Source organism: Bufo bufo, chromosome 5, assembly GCF_905171765.1.
Source record: "Bufo bufo chromosome 5, aBufBuf1.1, whole genome shotgun sequence".
Taxonomy (NCBI): Eukaryota; Metazoa; Chordata; class Amphibia; order Anura; family Bufonidae; genus Bufo; species Bufo bufo.
The window spans coordinates 239,751,181-239,771,265 of record NC_053393.1 but is presented as its reverse complement, the minus strand read 5'-3'; the positions used below and the strand labels follow the sequence as shown (position 1 = coordinate 239,771,265).

The 20,085-nt window shown below is 43.1% G+C and overlaps 1 protein-coding gene across 1 annotated transcript in view; it reads right to left on the bottom strand.

The window, feature by feature from the left end:
• Positions 1–2,001: 2,001 nt before the first annotated feature.
• The window catches only part of KBTBD2 (kelch repeat and BTB domain containing 2), a 43,273-nt gene continuing 25,189 nt past the window's right edge, over positions 2,002–20,085 (bottom strand). Inside the window, exons 2-4 of the mRNA XM_040432859.1 lie at positions 9,576–10,074; positions 5,589–5,754; positions 2,002–4,371 (exon numbers count right to left, since the gene is read on the bottom strand). Of these exons, the coding sequence (XP_040288793.1) occupies positions 2,842–4,371; positions 5,589–5,754; positions 9,576–9,745 (1,866 nt within the window). The 5' untranslated portion in view covers positions 9,746–10,074 and the 3' untranslated portion in view covers positions 2,002–2,841. The remainder of the gene's footprint in view (positions 4,372–5,588; positions 5,755–9,575; positions 10,075–20,085) is intronic.

Genomic DNA, 20,085 nt, shown 5'->3' with positions numbered 1-20,085 from the left:
AGCAGGAAATGCAATCCATCGATGTGCAGCACGATCAGCTGTGTTTCTGCCCAGCAGAATGGGGGCCGCAGGTTGTGCACCCCTAGCCTAGGCCATGTGACCGCTGAACGTGATGTCACATGGCCTAGGCAAGAAGGGAAGACCCGGGACTTGCCAAACCGATGCGGCAGGGATGTAGCCGGAAAGTGCATACACAGAAGATGATAAAAACAGAAATATACCTCTCAGGTGGTAATTATAGCAGTTTATGCTCCATAAAGGATAAACATAATAAAAAAGACAAGGACAAAAAACCTGTTAGACTGGCGGCTAGAAAGGAAGGTACCTAAAAATAAAATATACATAGTCTTGCCATAAAATACAGGTATACATATTATCTAGCCACTCCCAGGTAAAACTCACGTCATGAAAATGTAAATATATTACCAACCAGGGAGGAATAAAACTGACATACGTACGACAACATACTCCTTTTTCTTAATCCCTGGTCGGTAATATATTTACTTTTTAGTCTAACAGGTTTACCCCTTGTCTTTTTTGCTATATTTATCCTTTTTGTATCATATACCGAATTTCTATGTTCTTCTACTGTGTATGCACTTTGCCACTATTTTATTATTTAGATACTGATGAATTAATAAATTATATTTTTATGAATTTGTACTGTATGGCGTCTATAGGTGTTTATAGTTTTGGTATACCCATGTTGTGTATTATATAACTCTCCTTAGTAGTGATAGGGAAAGCCGCGAGAAAGCCCCAGCACTACCTCGACCGCCGATGCCTTCACAAACAGCTGATCAGTGGGGAGTTCCAGCTGTCAGACCCCCATCAGATACTGATGACCTATCCACCATAGTAGGAATGTCTCGGAAAACCGCTTTAAGATCCAGTCACTGCTCCCAATGTCCGTTGTAATAAATAATTGTATTCCACAGGTATAATTTAAGGATTATAAATTTATGAATAAAAGGTACAAGTGGGTATTACGGGTTGGTGCAGCCAGTGTGAGACTATAGAGGGTCACCCAGCCCCCCTCCCAACTAGTAACAGTTGCACCTTTATCAAAATCCAAGTAAGAATAATAGATGAACAGTGCAACATAAAGTTATAGGAATCCAGAGTTGTTACATGGGAAATGCAAGTAGTTATTAGAACAGTCATGTCAGGAGAGGTGACAAGTGCATTACAAATTGTGGAAAACACTGCTCATTCAAACAATTACAACACAAGGTTCATTTTAATATCTTTTTTAATAAATTAAGGTCATTCAAAATACAGTGCCAGAACATGATGCAGCTGAACATGCTAGTAGGGTTTGTCATGAAGCACCTGTGCCCATGTTGAGTTGGCGATGGTGCCCCTCTACTGCTAGTGGTTCCTGGGATTGATAGTAATGCCAGAGCAGCACAAGGGCATCTGCTCTCTTGTGCACCTAAGAGTGCCAAGTAAATTATTCCTGAACAGTTTGTTCCCTTCCCAAGAAAAAATATTTAAAAAAAAAAAAAAAATCAAAAAAAAAAAAAAAATCTAGGGTATACCAATACACAATCACACTACAGTAAATGCTTGTTAAGTTAAAAATGATATAAGACCTGGTAATCCGACACTAAATGTACAAATGTGGGAAGGGAAAGAAAGACAGCAGCAGTTTTTTGAATGCGTGAGCTCCCATCACCGTTACAGAGGATGGGTGCTCCTTTTGTCCCTTTACTGCAGTCACTGTAAAAGGGTTAATGCTCCACAGGGACCTGTACTATGAGGGGCTGGCAAATAGGTTGGATGCCCGGTTACGCCAGAAAGAATGTCACAAGGCCATATTGGAAGACCTGTATTCTACAACAGAAAGGTCCAGGTTATTGGCGACAGAAACACATGCTCCTTGAACAGCCTGACTGAGCCTGCAGTCATTTTAATTGACCTGTGTTACCAAGTGAAACACTACATTTCCCCAGCAGGAAACTTGAATTTAGCAAAAAAAAAAATTATATATATATATATAATTTTTTTTTTTTTAACGTGTTAAAGTGGGACTTTGGTGATAAATCACTTTGTAAAAAATAAAAGGTTTGCAGGTTTTCTGCATATTTCACCGACTACTTCCAAGTCAAGCTTGCTCTAGGTTTGTTAGTTTGCGTCACACGCTTTACGTTTGTTACATAGCACTGAGAGAGAAAAAAAGCTTGAGATATGTTCTTTCTGGAGATGAGATTGCGCCACTACAGTTATGCCTCTTGGAGTAAATATCATGGAAAGGAAAAGCCATTTACCTACAGTAGTAAGTCAACTGAGGAGGCGATCTTGAGGTTTTTCAAGAAAGAGAGAGGTCTTAAAGTAAGCACACTTATCCCTGGAGAGATACATAGTAGATCGGGTGACAATGCACATATGTTTGTATAGTCCAGCACACAAACTGGATAGCTAACTAAAAAGGAGTATGGATAATTGAAGATTTTTCTCAGAAAGCATATATACTTGCAATTCCATTAATAGTAGGTGGATCTAAAAAAAAAAAAAACCTTGCATCTTTTCGCAGTAAAGGAAGGGGAAGAGGAAGAAAAATGTCACAGGGATACAATTTAAATGCTCTTCGTCAACGAACGCCAAGGCTGGAATATATAAAGTTTTCGTTTCCCATAAGCTGGTCAAATATTTCATAATGGAAGCATATCTCCCTATATAAATGCATTAAAGATTACAAATGTTACTTAGGGCATAAAAATAAGGTCTGAATAGTAAGCAACGCAAACATATTTCTCCAAGCCCACTTTATGTAGTCCTAAAGACTTCTCATTGCAGAAACACAGCCATGCATACGCGCAGTCTCCTGCTTGTAGATAGCTATACTGGGGGTAAGGTAACCATGTTTCCATCAAGTTCAAAGTCATCTGCACCATCTTGAGAAAAAACATGCGTTAGAGGCTTCCATGGAGATACTTCTAGACATGACGGGTAGAGCTTTCCTACAGTGCATCGAAACTCTTTGCCCAAATCCCAAAGCACACGCTCAGATATCTGCTGCCGCAGAAACCACTGGTCAAGGTCCATGTCGTATTGATAAATGGCATATTTTGCTTTTTCATTCATGTGCGTCTCCCTGATAAAAACACACAAGGAATTTGAGATGACCACTGCTCGAACACACGGATCAGCAAATCGTTTGGCGGGAATATTGGCTGCCATGTACCATTCATTCTTATGCACATCATATACTTCCACTGCAACAGAAGAGCCATCCAAAGTGCCAGATGGTAGCCTTACACCAGAATTGTCTGTTTGCAAGCCTCCGAGGTAGAAGATTTTGCCATCAAAGGCTGCAGCAGATGCAAAACATCTACTAGTTTGCCTCTTTGCCATTTCTACCCAGATACCAGACCGTGGAATGAAGCAATATGTAAGATTAAATGCCATTACATAAACGCAATTGTGGACTACAACAGCAACGCTCCACTGAAATGCACTTGGAAGAGGGCTCACCAATGTCCACTCATCCTTCTCACAGTCATATCTTTCCACGGTCCTTCGATTGAGTTCTCCACCAACACCATCTCCTCCTATTGCATAGATGTATCCATCACACCACACCAAAGAAGGCTTTACGCGAACGCACAACATGGGGGTCTTTGGAATCCAAGTATTTTGCTGGGCATCAAACCAGTAAAAACTATTCACAGTCCTGAAAGTGGCCTGAAGTTTGCCCGGCTTGTTGTGATTGCTTATGGCGTTCTTTAAGGGCACTTGCCCTCCAGCAATATAAATGTCATTGTCAGGAGACACGACAGCCCCCACTTTAAGTAGCTCAGAGGGTGGGTTGCAAAGCTTGTAAACCTTCTCTGCCTGAGGACTGTAACAGATTGTGGAGTAACAACCAGGGTTTTCCAAAGCAGCTTCGACGATTATGATCATCTCCTCTTTTGTCATGCCAAGTCTTGGTTTAAAGAATCTGGGCATTGATTTGTAAAGTCCTTGAACTACTACAGACTTGTCATTGGGTGGCAATCCTTGGAACCATTCCCGCTGAATAACTTCTGACAGAGCATCGATACGTAGGTGGCTTAGCACGGTCGACAAGTATTGGGAGCGGGACACGGTGTTGTAATCCAGCCATGACATTGCGGCCTCTCTGACAGTCTCTTCTTTTTCCACATTCAGATTGTCACTGCTTACAAGATCTATCAAAAGTTCACTCGATAGCTGCATAAACGCATCCTGGCGGTACACACTAGTGAACTTGTGCTCTACCATTCTTTTGGCGCTCTGCTTCAACTCTTCGCAGCTGAACAGGTCCGCAAAGCTCATCAGCCGAACACAGTTTTTGGCATTGACTTTTTTGATTAAATATTCTCTGCAGAGTTGCAGCACATCATCCACCTGTAACAGAAAGTTGCATGGGGTTACATATAGCTTAGTATTTAACATTATATATATATATATACACACATACATACATATACACACACACACACACACACACATTCTTTGACCTTTCTGATAAATATGGCAAATAGTAATATATATATATATTATATATAAAAATAATATTCAGAAAGGTCAAAGAACCGTCCTTGTTGCTCAAAGCAACCATGGATGTTCTGTAATTGGGTATACCATTTGCAACAAGGCCAGTACACATTTTTTGAAACACTAGGCAAATTTCTCAATTTTTTTTGCACTTAAAGAGAACCTGCCACCACAAAGTGCAGTGCAATCTGCAGGCAGCATGTTATGGCGCAGACGGAAAATATTCAGGAAAACGTGTAATTTATACATTTAAATGGGTTGTTCATTTTCAGGACACCGTAGACCCTTCCTCAAGATAGCTCATCAATATCATTTGTGATGGAGCGACATCTGGCACCCCAATAATCAGCTGTTTGAAGAGGTTTTGTCACTTGTGCAAGCGCTACATCATCTTTACTGTTAACCTGCACATTGTGTAGACTGAAGCGACAGTGCGGTGTAATTACACCGTCCTCTCCCATTCAATTCATTGAGAGAAGCTGTAATTAGACTGCACCGCCATTACAAACGGTATTGCTTACCTGCATAAAGAGGACGCAGCGCTCGCTTAAGTGCCACAGCTTTATCCAAGAGCTGATTATCAGGAGTGCAGGGTGTTGGATCCCAGCCACTCTGATACAGATGACCTATCATCACTAATGAGCGTTTGTTCCTCTATTACCTGAGGAACAAGCACACAAGTCTGTATAGGGACAAGCGATGGCATAACGACTGCGGAGGAGTTCACTGCATGTAATAGTAGCGCTCTCCTTCACTGACAATCAGGCGATTGCCAGGAAGGAACGCTTCCTGCAAAATCTTTTAGTGTAAGCCCTAAGTGTAGTGTACAGAGATGGCTATATACAGGGCAGTCTTAAGTATATAGCGCAGAGATAGAAGTGTATAAATTACAGGCTTTACTGAAGCTTTTCCCACAAAACTATACATCAATCTCCCCAGCTACTCCTGCTCTATAACATGCTGCCTGGTGGAAAGGTTCTCTTTAAAGATCTAACTACGTAATGATATTCTGACAAGTTATTTTGGCAAGTTATATTAAAATTAGGACATAGAAAAGTGATGTTTACCTGTAAGAAGCAAGCGGTCTCGTAGAGCTGCTCTACAGTGCTCTCATTTATTGCCAAATTACCCGTGTATGCATATGTTATAATAATCTGCAGAGAAGCTGCATCCACATTTCTCAGATGTACGTGTGTTTGCTTACTTTCACTCAGTCCACTCATAAACATTGCCCTGCAGAAGAAAAAAAAGCACAAAACAAATAAGACAAGTTATAGCAAAGAGTGAGCAGATCAACAAGAAGCTATACAAAAATGTGTGAAAACAGTCTGCGCACTTTGAAAATAAAAAAAAGTACATGACCATTGGCCATAGCAACATATTAAAGGATTTAAACCGCTTGCTAAGACCCCCACAGACTGCTAGAATAAGGAGGGAGTAGCGCTCATAGGGTAGTCTCATCAGTGCAGGAGAAAGAGAGAAGGGCTCAAAAAAAGAGTCTATGGGCCAGTCTCCATTCTGTCACGAGGAGGAAGAGCACAATATGCAAGCGCTTTTCTCTACTTGTTCTAGTATCAGACCTCCACCAATCAAAACCTGTCACTGACATATCAAAAGTTTTTTTTAAAGTGCAGTGACAATTTAAAGAGTAACTAAACTTTTCTAAAATTTAAAATAGCATACAAATGTTTTTGTAGTTTACTTCATTAAACAGTAAGAGTTTTCCTACTCAAATAGGCACCAAAAGTCCTGGGTCCTATTGCGTCTAAGGGTCCATTCTCACGTCTACAAATGGGTCCGCATCCGTTCCGCAATGTCGGGAACGGGTGAGGACCCATTCATTCTCTATGGGGCCGGAAGAGATGCAGAGAGCACACTATGTACTCTCCGCAACCGCATTTCCAGAGCGCGGCCCCGAACTTTCGGGCCGCAGCTCCGTAAAATTGCGGACAATAGGCAGTTCTATGGTGGGTGCCAGCCGGGTGCATTGCGGATCCCCAGGCACTACGGACATCTGAATGGACCTATAAAATTATCCTAGTACAGCACCGACTGATCTCACTGGGTGCCGCAGGGAATGCTGCACAGGCCGGAGCACAGATCACTGCTGTTCCTGCCTGTGCTCCCCTCAAGCTTGGGTAAATTCTGGCACAGCACATCGGTACCCTCTACAGAGGTACTATGCCAGGATATAGCTGAGCTGGCTCCAAGTCTGAGCCTCCTCCACTCAAAACATACTGCCACTCCTGTACTGTAGGACTTTGGGTGCCTATTTGAGCAGGAAAATTGTAAAAGTATCAAAAAAAAAAAATTTAGGCTATTTAGAACATTTTTAAGGAAACTTTTAGAAAACTTTAAAAGGGGTTATCCAAAGCCTATAATGCCCCCGCATATGCCTGGGTCCCTCACACAGATAGTACTTACCTCTCTCCCCGACACCCGCATTGCTTCTGAATGAGCCTCCCTAGCGGCACCCGCAATGCTAGGGAAGCTCGTTCCTGTTGTGGTCTACTATTGGCTGCCCCAACACCCAACCCCGATGCCAGATGTTTTCATCTGTGCAACAGGGAGATGCAGCAGGGGCCATGCCAGGATAAGAAGCAACGCGGAAGCCGGGGAGCGAGGGAAGTACTATCTGTGTGAGCGGCCTGTGCATATGGGTAGGACATTATAGGTCTTAGATAACCCCTTTAAAGCTGTATTAGACAGGCAGATTTTCTGCCAGATGATCGCTAACTATTGTTCATATGAATGCTTGTAAGTAATTATCTGGCAGTGTAATAGTGCCGCTGATTAACCAATGAATAAGCAAACGCTTATTCATAAGGCAATCCAAATCTTTCAACAAGTTCACAATAATTGTTTGCCGGCAGCAGATCATGGCGTCTAATCATGATCTGCTGCCAGCAAATAATGATTCAGTATAGGGAAGAGCGATGGCATAACGATCGCTCCGCCCTATACTGTGGAGGAGATCACTGCATGTAATAGTAGCAGTCTCCTCCCCTAACGAGCAGATGATTGCCAGGAAGGAACACGTCTCTCTAGACCAGGGGTGCACAACGTTTCCTAGTTGTGGGCCACATTGCCAGACTGAACAAATGACGAGGGCCGAAATTAAAATTTAGAGGTGTATTAACAACAGAAATATTGTACTTATGGCATATTGAACACACATTATATACCATTAATGTATAGTTACACTTCCAGGACTCCCATCTAATGGGAGAAATACATGAAAAATACATGTGAGCAGCCACAAGACATAGGCATACATGTCTGTTACCAGATGGTTGGGGGCCGCACAGAATGGTATCAAGGGCCGCATGTGGCCCCCGGGCCGCAGGTTGTGCACCCCTGCTCTAGACAATCATCTGCCTGATCTGGCTGTCTAATACAGCCTTTACTCTTTAAAGTATCTTACTCATTCCCCTGCTTCATTTTCTAGAAGTAATGCGGTAATTGGGGTTAATTACAGGAACCTCTGTTTCCTTACAGCAAGAAAAGACAGGGAACAAGCGCAAGTATTCAGCAAAATGGGCAGCCTCGAACTTTTCCCTCATACAATAACACTGGGATTGGCATTATTTTACCACAACTTCCCGGTAAGTCTTAAAAGGGGTTTCCAGGATTTTACCAGTGATGGTCTATCCTCAGAACAGGCCATCAATACTTGATCAGCAGGTTATGACAACATCCTCCCCAGTCAACCAGCTGTTGGGGGAAGCTCTGGTGCTGGGACTACACACCTGTGTCCACTGTGTAGTGGATGAAGCTGGTGACTGCAGTGCTGATCCCACATTCAATGGGAGCAGTGCTGCAGCCACCAGCTCCATCCACTACACAGTGGACACAGGTGTGTAGTCCTGGCTGCAGAGGTGAGGTGCATAACAGTGGAGGGGAGCACTACAGAGAACAGCACAGGGGTTAAAGGTGAGTATATATATATTTTTGTTTTTATTATCTTGGACAAAGGCTGTGGGATGGGCTCATAGGCAGTGATCCAGTGTAGAAATTGCTGAAGAATAAAGGTGTGCTGCTGCAAGGGTAAGGAGAGGGATCTTTACTGAGGTGTAAGATAATGAAAGCTTTAGTTAGACAGTGCATCGAGTGACCCACTACTTCGCCTGATGCAATACCGGCATAACAAGGCTCCAATGTAAGCCGGTAGCTCCGCACACAGTTTGAAGAAGCAACAAAGTGGTAAACATCACAATTATAAAAATCGATAAGCTATAAAAAAAACATTGATACATGCGCAGTCTAATTAAAGCTGCACACTGGTGAAGAATAGTCTCCATAATCCAGGGCAGCGCGACTCCATTCCTCTGCGTTTTCTACTTCGCCTAGATGATTAAATATAGGAGGACCGCAACATATGGACTTAGAACTGGAATTACACAGTTACAGCAGATACCCTTAACCACCTAACTGCTTTGCCCGAGTCCAGCTCGGGCAGTGGGAAAAGTCGCTAACTGGAGTGGGGAGGGCTGCTTTAGATGCTGCCATTTCCAGAATGGTAGCAGCTAAAAAACATGCAACTGGTCTTGTTTGAAAGCTGACATTCCAATGAGGAGAACAGAGGAGAAATCACTGTTAGAAATCGAGTCAGGAAAAATTTGCAGGTAAAACCTGCTGTTACTTTCACTTTCAGCATCCAGATTTCTATCAGAGATATCTTCCCCTGTCCTGAACGTATTTCTGGTATTGTATGAAAGCCTGGAATGTCAGCTTTCAAACAAGACCAGTTGCATGTCCCCAGCTGCTAACATTCAGGAGATAGCAGCATCTAAAGCAGCCCTCCTCCTCCAGTTAGCTACTTTTCCCACTACTGGAGCTAGACTCGGGCAAAACAGTTAGGTCGTTAATAAAGATAAAGTAACATGTTCAATTACACAAAGCTAAGTACCCCCCCCCCCAAGTAATCGGGACTGCTCCTTTAGTAAAATATAGAACTATTTTCATGGTTTGGAAGACAATATGGAATAGAGCATGCCCAATAGATGTGTAGTCTATTATATATTCATTCATTTAGTAAAATAAACCGCACGTACCTGAAATAGGAGCTGCATGTAGCGAGAACCATTTTGTGACATGGAAATTCAGTGCCCTCAACAATTAACACTATGTCTGTTAGTAGCTGCTGTTCATAGAACAGTTTCAGCTGTTCCAGTAAGGAGACGGCATATTCAGTATTGATCTGCCTTTCGTCCTGGGTGGACATGACTGCATTCCATTAATAGCTACAATGATCCAAAATCAAAAGGGTGACTGTATGTAGTCAAAAATACAAAGAGAAAAAATATCAATACTTCAGAGGTGTTGGCTCTTAAAATGCGAAAAAAACAAAAACAAAATCAATTGTTCCTAGCAGCTTGAATCAGCAGTGCAATGTACAACACTGCATAAAAACATCCAAAGTATTTCAGACTTCATGGTTGGTCGTAAGATCTGTTAAAAGACCCGGGTGTAAAATCCAGTGCTGGTTATTCAGAAGAGCCCCTTTAGAAAGTAGACAGCTTCACGAAAAATAAATGACATCCTCCTCTGAACCTAAAAGAGAATATAAAAATAGTTAATTAATACAGCATAGTGTAATACAGTTCACAATTAAAGTGGTAGTCCAGTAATTCATTTTTAAATCTCTACCTTCCTCTATCCCTCAACTCAGTGCCACTCTACCCCCAACCCCCTGGTTCTTAAAATACTGGGGTCATTATTTCTGGCGCCCTTCAGCGATGAGTGCAGTTGAATGCCCCTTGGCAAAGTACAGCCACAATTCTGGAAGTAATGATGGCCTGTGATACTTCATGTCCAGGGGGTTGACATAAGAGGAGGAATACCACTGGATGACCCAGCAGAGTGGCGCCGATCACCAACATCTCGTGAAGCACTTTTACAAGAATATATCTGGTAGAGGAGAAGAATGGAGCCATTCACGTCATGATTTGGGTCTGTGCTGAGCATTCCTCCTGTGGGACACATCTGAATACCTGAAAAATGGTATCAATGTATCCTACAGAAGAACCATTCACTTTAATGAGGGATTACACTCTGGACACCAAACTGCCTTCTGTCTGTGCACATTGTTAAGGTTCCTTTACACGTGGACGATATTACAGCAGATTGTCGAGAAGGAAGCCTTCCTTCCTGACAATCTGCTGAACGGTGGTGAAGGAGAAAGCTACATTTACATGCAGCAATCTTCTCCACAGTAAGGCCCCTTTCACACGGGCGAGTTTTCCGCGCGGGTGCAATGCGTGAGGTGAACGCATTGAACCCGCACTGAATCCGGACCCATTCATTTCTATGGGGCTGTGCACATGAGCGTTGATTTTCACGCATCACTTGTGCGTTGCGTGAAAATCGCAGCATGCTCTATATTGTGCATTTTCCACGCAACTCAGGCCCCATAGAAGTGAATGGGGCTGCGTGAAAATCACAAGCATCCGCAAGCAAGTGCGGATGCGGTGCGATTTTCATGCATGGTTGCTAAGATGAAAGTCTATTCACTGTATTATTTTCCCTTATAACATGGTTATAAGGGAAAATAATAGCATTCTTTAATACAGAATGCTTAGTAGGTCAATTGAGGGTTAAAAAAAATAAATATATAATTAACTCACCTCCTCCTCTTGATCGCGTAGTTGCCGATCTCTTCTTTAATCATGAGCTGCTGGCTAAAGGACCTGTGGTGACGTCACATCACATGGTCCAATCACATGGTCCATCACCGTGGTGATGGACCATGTGATGAGCTCAGTGACGTCACCACAGGTCCTTTGACAGGTCCTGAAGAAAGAACAGGAGACCGGCAGCTACGCGATCAATTGGAGGAGGCGAGTTAATTTTTATTTATTTTTTTTAACCCTCAATTGACCTTGTACTAAGCATTCTGTATTAAAGAATGCTATTATTTTCCCTTATAACCATGTTATAAGGTAAAATAATTACATCTACACAACACCGAACCCAAACCTGAACTTCAGTGAAGAAGTTCGGGTCTGGGTATCACATTCAGTTTTTTATCACGCGCGTGCAAAACGCATTGCACCCGCGCGATAAAAACTGAATGGAACGCAATCGCAGTCAAAACTGACTGAAATGGCGTACCTACTGGCGCGGGTTTGCCGCAATGCACCCGGGACGCATCCGGACACGCTCGTCGGCAAGGGGCCTAAGGGGGGGAGTGATCGCTAATGCCAACGCTCGTCCCCATACTGACTCGATGTTTGCCGGAAGCAGAATATGATTGCACAGCACGATCTGCTGCCGGTAAACAATAAATTTTGCGTGCGCACAAACGATCGGATTACCCAATGAACGACCGTTCATTGATCGGGTAATCAACTGTACATTTACACCACCCGATCATTGTTAACGAACATTACTATGAAGGATGGTTAGCGATAATTTGTGCAATTCTCAGCCCGTGTAAAAAGCTCTTTAGGATACTTTAAATACATTTCTTTAGGTACAAGGGGAGAAAGAGGGAACCTTGGCAAAATAAGAGGTTATGGCACAAACTTCACCTATCCACAGCATCAGCAATACATATTGTCAGTCCCATAGAACTAAATGGAGCGACGGACCAACATGCACATTACCACTCCAGACGGGCCTAGGATATGATTGTGGAATGCCATTAGCCTTCGAGGTATCAGATGCAGCACTGAGGGTAAAAAGATCCTACAGGGATTTGCTTAGCCTGGAATTAACCACTGCCAAAAGATGAGGGATAATCTCTAGGTAACATGACTCTTGCAAGAGGAAACATCAAGAAAAACTGAAGCAAATACAGACATTCCCAGAAATATCACAAGAACTCCCTCTGTGTGGGAACTTTACTGGAAAATAGAATTGTTCTCGTGGTAAGGCTTCATTCACATATTAAGGGGTAACTCCCCAATACACACAATGCCTGGACCCCTTATACAGAGATTACTTACCTGGTCCCAGACGCCTGTGTCCTTCTGTATCCCGCCACGGCCATCGATACATCTCCCTGTAGGGGGAGGGACAGCCAATAGCAGGCCGCACTGCTGACCTGCTCCCCTTGCATCCCAGGTGACAAGTTGGAAAGATGCAAGGAGGCAGGTCACCGTCGCTGGATGTAGTGATCTGCACAACGAGGAGATGCAGCGATGGCCGTGAAGGGATACTGAAGGACACAGGCGTCAGGGACCAGGTAAGTATTCTCTGTATGAGGGGCCCAAGCATTGTGGGGGGAAGGGGGGTGTTACAGGTTTGGATAACCCCTTTAAAAGGGAACCTGTCATCTGGATTTTGGGTATAGAGCCGAGGACGTGGGTTGCTAGATGGCCGCTAGCACATCCGCAATACCCAGTCCCCATAGCTCTGTGTGCTTTTATTGTGTTAAAAAAAACTATTTGATACAGGACTCATCTCAGGTTAATTTGCATATGTATTAAATCATTTTTTTTACACAATAAAAGCACACAGAGCTATGGAGGACTGGATATAAGAGATAGATAAGAGATAAGATGCCTTTATTGTCACTGTACAATACAATGTACAATACAATGAAATGTTGTTTGGAGCAATCCTAGATGCCATGGACAGAGGAACAAGAACTGACATTTAAACTAAAGCATTACACTAGAAAACAAAACATTGCACTAGAAAGCATTACTATTCTATATATATATATATATATAGCTTGATAAAGGCCTCATTGAGCAGGCCGAAACGTTGCCGGATTAAAGTCTATTGGGGTCTTCACCCTGTCACCTTAAAGCTGGAAGTGCTGCCTCATCATTTTGTTAAGTATATATATATATATATATATATATATATCTCTATCTATCAAGAGCAAAGTAGGAAGTGCTTATGAGTATATATACACACTGATCAGACACCACTGCAGACAAGAGATCATCATGGGTTCATGAATGCAGCTTCAGTCTATGGTAGTTTCTATCCTAGGAAGGGGCAATAGTCTCTGATGTGCTATTGCGGATGTGCTAGCGGCCATCTAGCAACCTATGTCCTCAGCTCTATACCCAAAATCCCGGTGACAGGTTCCCTTTTAAGTGTTCTCCATGGGCAGCACACGCAGCCATTGTTTTTTTTGTTTTTTTTGTGTGTTCACACATTAGTGGTTTTCCACTGACTGTGGGTCAGTAGAGAAATACACCACTTTGGTCCACGATGCAGACCAAACACGCCTATTGAAGTCTCTGCGTCTGAAGAAAAACATACGGATACCTGTGTTTTTCACATACAATTCTGTTCGAAATACGTGCTGAATTCATGTGCAAAATCAGTCGTGTGAACATCCTAACGGAAAAACTGCCCTTTTACATGTAGCAAAAAAAAAACAAAAAACAAAAAAACACAGCTTTGTTAAATTCATCTACAGAATGCTATTTCTAAGCTAAGCTCAGTTTGGTTTCTATTGGCAGTATTGATGTACCTACTATTTCCTATGTTGCTATAGTGCGCTTCAATGCAACTAATGAAAACATATCCCAAAAAATGTTCAACTCCAGGAACGATATTGCGAGGCTTCAGAAATAGTTGCCTACACAATATGCAATATTTTTCAAATAAGCCTTATGATTCATGTTTTGCCATTCTTTATAGAAGATGTGTTATATTTTGTCATCTCTCAATAACATCTCAAGGACTGTGTAAATATCTTTTAGGGACTTTTTATAGGGGCTGATGATCGGCAACCAAAACAAACCTGTTTCCGATCACGTCCCCCAGATCAATGGTCATTTGCTGGGTAATTCTATTTTTTTAAGCCGCCCGAAAAAGTAAATTGTAGGCAGCACACTGCCCTGTGTAGTCCTTGATGACAGCAATATGAAAACTGAAGAGGGAGGAACGACTGTAGGAACTACCATTTGTCCCTCATTCACTTTGCACTGGGCCAGGTAAAACTGTCTCTGATCAAACTGTCTACATCGGCATGCTGCAGGTTAAAGGGGTTGTCTGAGTTATGAAAAAATATATATATATAGCACTGTAAATCTGATGGGCAGCAATATATTACTATGCTAAGCAAGTTTTAGGCAAATAAAAATTCAATTTCCTCCTTGTTTAACTGCAATAACAACAATCTCTGCCCCTCTCACTACTCTGCAAAAAGAATAAATACAAGTGCTGTCCTGAGTGACATGTCTGCATGCTGGGATACTCAGCAGCATGTTATATGTGTAGGACTACAAGTCCCAGCTGTACAATGACATTGCTGATACACACAGTATCTTCCCCCTACCTGTTCTTGTGCAATGCTCTGCAGAGCTCCTGTGCCGAGCATGTGTCTCCTCACTGCCTGCAGCTACTCAGTAAAGCCTTCAGCCCCGAGTCTGTGCTGCTGAAGGGGTTAACGTTTTTTTTCTGAAGAATCCAGGGAGAGCGCAGACAGCAGTACAGGGGGGGCGTGGCCAGCACAGTAACATCTTGTGTACAGACACATCTGCTCCCTCATGCTTGTGCATGAAACATCAAAGCAGGGTTTAGAAAAGCTGACATCACCGGTCATATGACCCTCAGTGAAATCTGAGAAAGCAGCAACTGTAGATGCAGTAAGTGCATTGTAAAGTCCTTACATTTGATTAGTTAGAAACATACAAAGAACAAGAAAAATAACTCGGCCAACCACTTTTAGGCTGGGTTCAGACCTGAGCGTATTTGATATGCGCGTTTAACGCGCGTTTGTGTCGCGCGTTTTTGTCCACAGTCAACGCGCATATTACATGCGTTTGTGTGATTAACAGCAGTGTCCTATGGCTGCAAACGCGCGACAAAATGCCCCAAAGAAGCTCAAGAACTTTTTTGAGCGTAGGGCGTTTTTCAGCGCGTTCAAACGCGCTGTAAAACGCTCAAGTGAGAACTAGGGCCATAGGGAAGCATTGGTTTTCATGTGTTGAGCATTTTACAGCGCGTTTGAACGCGCTGTAAAACGCTCAAGTGTGAACCCAGCCTAAGAGCTGAAGCTGCCCCATGTCAAAGAATGTGATGCTTGTTGACAAGGCTTAGAGGTCTTGAGGATAAAGACCCATCTACACAGAGCAACTGAGCAGGCGACTATAGGGAATAAACAGTTTGTACTTTGTAGCCAAAAATTGTTTAAGTAGGTTAATGGTGCATTTCCATGCAGCAATAACCTCCACTATACGGGGACATGCAATGGCTGCTGCGATCACTGTTCCTCATACAGATTATTTTTGGGCAGCAGATCGCTATTGCACAGCATGAGCTACTGCCTAGAAGCAATGTCAGAATCAAATGAGGCTTTCATCAAATGAGCAAACCATTGTTCATCTATCAGCAGCACCTTTACACAGGGCAATTATTGGGAACGAGAATTTGCGTGATAACGGTCCTATGTAAAGGAACCTTTAAAGCCTTTAGGATGATTGCTAAAGAGAAGATCGTATGCTCTATCTGCCGGTGTAATAGGGTCCTTAGGCTGGCTGCACACATAGTAGCAATGTACCAGCCAGGCAATTATCGTGCGGCAAACCCTGCATACGTTTTACTGCTAATTACCAAGATTCTTCTGTGACTGTCCCATTCATCTGAACGGGGCTTGCAGAAATCCAGATGCTGAGTCCAGATTCAGATGTATGGAACAGATTTTCAGTTGCAAAAATTTCTACAACAAACCAGCCACATGTGAATATTCTGATATACTCATAAAATGTCAAATATATAAAAGTGAATTATTTTTAGCTGGATACACAGAGCACCATCCAGTGTTCAGTGAAAGCTGGAATGGTGTCATAGCCAAGGAAAAACATTTTAAGATGGTGGCAAAATCTAATCTTCTCATTTACATAAGCAATGCACTGTGAATGCTTGCAAACCTTTAGGGCAGGGGTCAGCAACCTCCAGCACTCCAGCTGTTCTAAAACTACAACCCCCAGAATCCTCCTTTAACTTTGATGAGAGTTACAAGAATAGTTAAGTATGTGCGCCTGCTGGGAATTGTAGTTTCACAGCAGCTGGAGTGCCGAAGGTTGCTGGTCCCTGCTTTACAGTATATCCACATATGTATGCAACAGATCTTGGTGAGGTAGATCCACAGTGGTCACAGTGCCAGCAAAGTAGCTGAGATTTTAACAAATCCAAAGTGGAACTGCTGTTGAAAATTCTGCTGCAGAAAATCCACCCCATGCAGCCATACCCTTAGGAGGACTCAAAAGATAGATAATTCTGTATTACAGTAATACCAATACACCAGACAAGGCTTGGCTCGAAACACATGTCAGAGAACCTCTCTGGGTAAGCTCCAGGGAACACATGACTTCCTTTCTCAGTATCTACAGACCAGGAGCCAAGGATTACAACTTCTCCTACATTCTTCGCAGAACAACTCACTGCCAAGAATGCTGGAGAGGGAAAAATGAACAGGATGCCTCCTGCAACCAAACACCAGGATCTCCATGGTTGACACTTGCAAAAGCCACACACAAATTGAAGGAGACCTATGCTGACAGATTTCAACTAGATTATCGGCAGATGATAGAATTGCAAGTGCTAGGCAGGTTATATGTTCTTGGACTTGTGCCAATGCAGTTCTGATGAGAATTTTCCTCTCCACTGTACCCAGTAAGACACTTAGAACTTACGATTTCAAAAAAGGAAGGAATACTTCCTTCTCACATTAGTGCCTATTTTCACAAGGAGAAGAACATCTGCTTTTTTCTAAAACCACCCAAAGAGGGATGGAGACCACATTAAAGGAGTTTGGCACCTTTGGGGGAGGGTTGGCAGATCTTAAAAAGGTAAGTATACTTACCTGCTTCCCAGCTCCTTCTCGCCAAGGCCTTGGTGTTTCACCTTGAGCCCTGACAAATGGTCACCTGATGCAAGGAGAGCAGGTTAAGATTGCAACCAGCAAATGGCTACAGCGGCATCAAACAGGAATTTTAGCAGATCATCCAATTCAGGAGCGTTTGACTCAAAGAGACAATCCCTGTCCATATGACCTAATGGAGGGGGGCAGGGGTGGGGATCTCACACTCCCGACTCCCCTCTATAAGCCAGAATTTTATGGACTCAAGCCAAACACATATTATACAAATAGGCATCAAAGGTCACAATAACTTTGACAGGTGTCAATTTTACACTTTGCATAAAGTCTTGTGTATTTCTAGGCATGGGACTTCTTTTTTCAGTCCAGAACAGTTTACTAGCACACCTTGTGTGGTCTGTTCACAAAAGCTGCGCAGATATAACACTCCAGATCATCACAGGAGCCTGGCACTGACTGACGCTGGACTCCCTCTGTAATGGCCAGGATTGGAGAGGACTCTGATCCTGCCACTTAACCTCCTAGTAGGGTTGTTGCGGGTATCGAAATTTCGATACCCAATCGCTACTTTTGTCCCGGTATCGATACGATACCGGGATTTCCATTTTTTCGATACTGGGCTGCGCAGCATGCTCATGTTCCCTCAGCAGCACAGGGGAGAAGGAAGCAGTCCTCCCTCCCGCTGTGCCGCTGCCGCCAATGAGGAGAGAGGGGCGAAGAAGGGGCGGGCGCACTGAGCCACCAATGATAGGACGGCCTTTTTTATGGGTTCGGACTTAGTTAAGTTATCAGGACATGTAGAGCGGCGCACAGGGATCTCCCTGCACCTATTATTCCTGGGCGCCGCTTCGTTCGCCCGCTGTGCCCCAGTTACTGGAGCAGGAGACTAACTGGGGCACAGCGGGCGAACGGAGCGGCGCCCAGGAATAATAATAGGTGCTGGGACATCCCTGGGCACGGCTCTACATGTCCTGCTAACTTAACTAAGTCCGAACCCACGAAATGTCGTCTAACTTTTAATACAGGATGCAGGTGCCGGCAGCAGAATCGCATAGCTGGCACCCTACCTCTGACAGTGAGCTGCGATCAGCGGCAGTTAACCCCTCAGGTGCGGCACCTGAGGGGGTTAACTGCCGCTGATTTGCTGCCAGTACCTGCCTCCCGTATTAAAGGTTAATTATCATTGGTGGCGCAGTGCTCCACCCCAGTATTAGAATCATAGGTGGCGCAGTGCCCCCTCCTCCTCCAGTGTTAAAATCATTTGTGGCAGGGGCCACATAGTCCCCTCACCTCCTCTCATTGGTGGTGCAGTGGCAGCTTCTGATCAGAGCCCCAGCAGTGTAATCCTGGGGCTCCGATCGGTTGCCATGGCAGCCATGACTCTACCATAGTCGGCTCCCTGCTGCTGTGTGCACAAAGCACAGAGCAGCAGGGAAAGTGCAAAGTCCTATTCACCCTGATAGAGCTCTCAGGGTGAATTGGACAAGGGATGAAAAAAATCCCAGGTTCTACCCCTAAGGGGGGAAATAGTTATTAAATAAAAAGTTTAAAAATACAAAAACAAAAAAAAGAAACCACCAAAATATTAGGTGTAAATTACATATAAAATATATAAACAATAAATAAACATATCACATATCGCCACGTCCGAAAAATCTCTGACACCCCCTTTCCTGAGATGATGCCATGGGAGCCATTTAGTTGCTATGGCAGTCAGAAGCTTTGTAAAAGCTTCCACTCCTTGGCAGGGCTTAAAGGGGTTGTCCAATGATGATGATAAAAAAATAAAAATCCTGTAACTGAGTTTCTAACAACAGATCCAGCTGGAGGCAGTTGAGGGCTGGAACTGAGCATGTGCATCCACCTCAGTGATATTACTGATGTGGACAGAGGATTAAGGAAAAGAAACAGCAGGTGGCACTATACTGACATTTTACTGGCTATAGAAAATTATGCAATGCATACAACTACAAAAGTATTCAGATGCAGGTGCTGGTTTAAAAAAAAAAAAAGAATATAGGACACAATGGGACAACCTCTTTAATAGGAACACAGCATTTTACCATTGCACTCTATGGTATAAGTTAACAAACAATCGCATATTGTCTGAGTTCTAAAAAAAAAAAAAAGCACTGTAAATCTTTTGGATAGATATATATATATATATATATATATATATATATATATATATATATACACACACACACACACACACACATTATTTAGATAGATAGATATAGATCTATCTCTCTCTATCTATATCACATCACACACTAAGCAAGTTTTCCCTAGTTCTGCTCTGGCCCCTTAGTCGAAATGCAGTTGCGGAGCTGTGGGGACGTGTAACAACAATCTCTGGTGCCAGCAAAATAGATGATTGGTGGACCTCCTCCAATCTGATACTGATGGTCTCTCCTGAGGACCTTTACCGGCCTTTTTTCATAAGCCTCAAGTTTTTAAATTTGTAAATTTAACAACTTAAATTCTGGTTGCTAAACAAAAAATCCCATCCGCTTTTTTATGGGTTGCTAATGTCCACGAGAAGATGTCCACGAACTTCCATATAACAAACACTGCAGAGAGGTGGGCTCCAACTGACATATGACACTGTCTTTGTATAGTATAGACATGGCACAGCGTCCTCAGAAGACCGCATGGATCTCACCACCCTAATATAGCATAGATATAGCGCGTGTCCTCACACGGCCCCTCATGTCATGCTGCAAGAGAGATGAAGCTTTTAACTAGAATAAAACAATCCATTGAAATGTCAG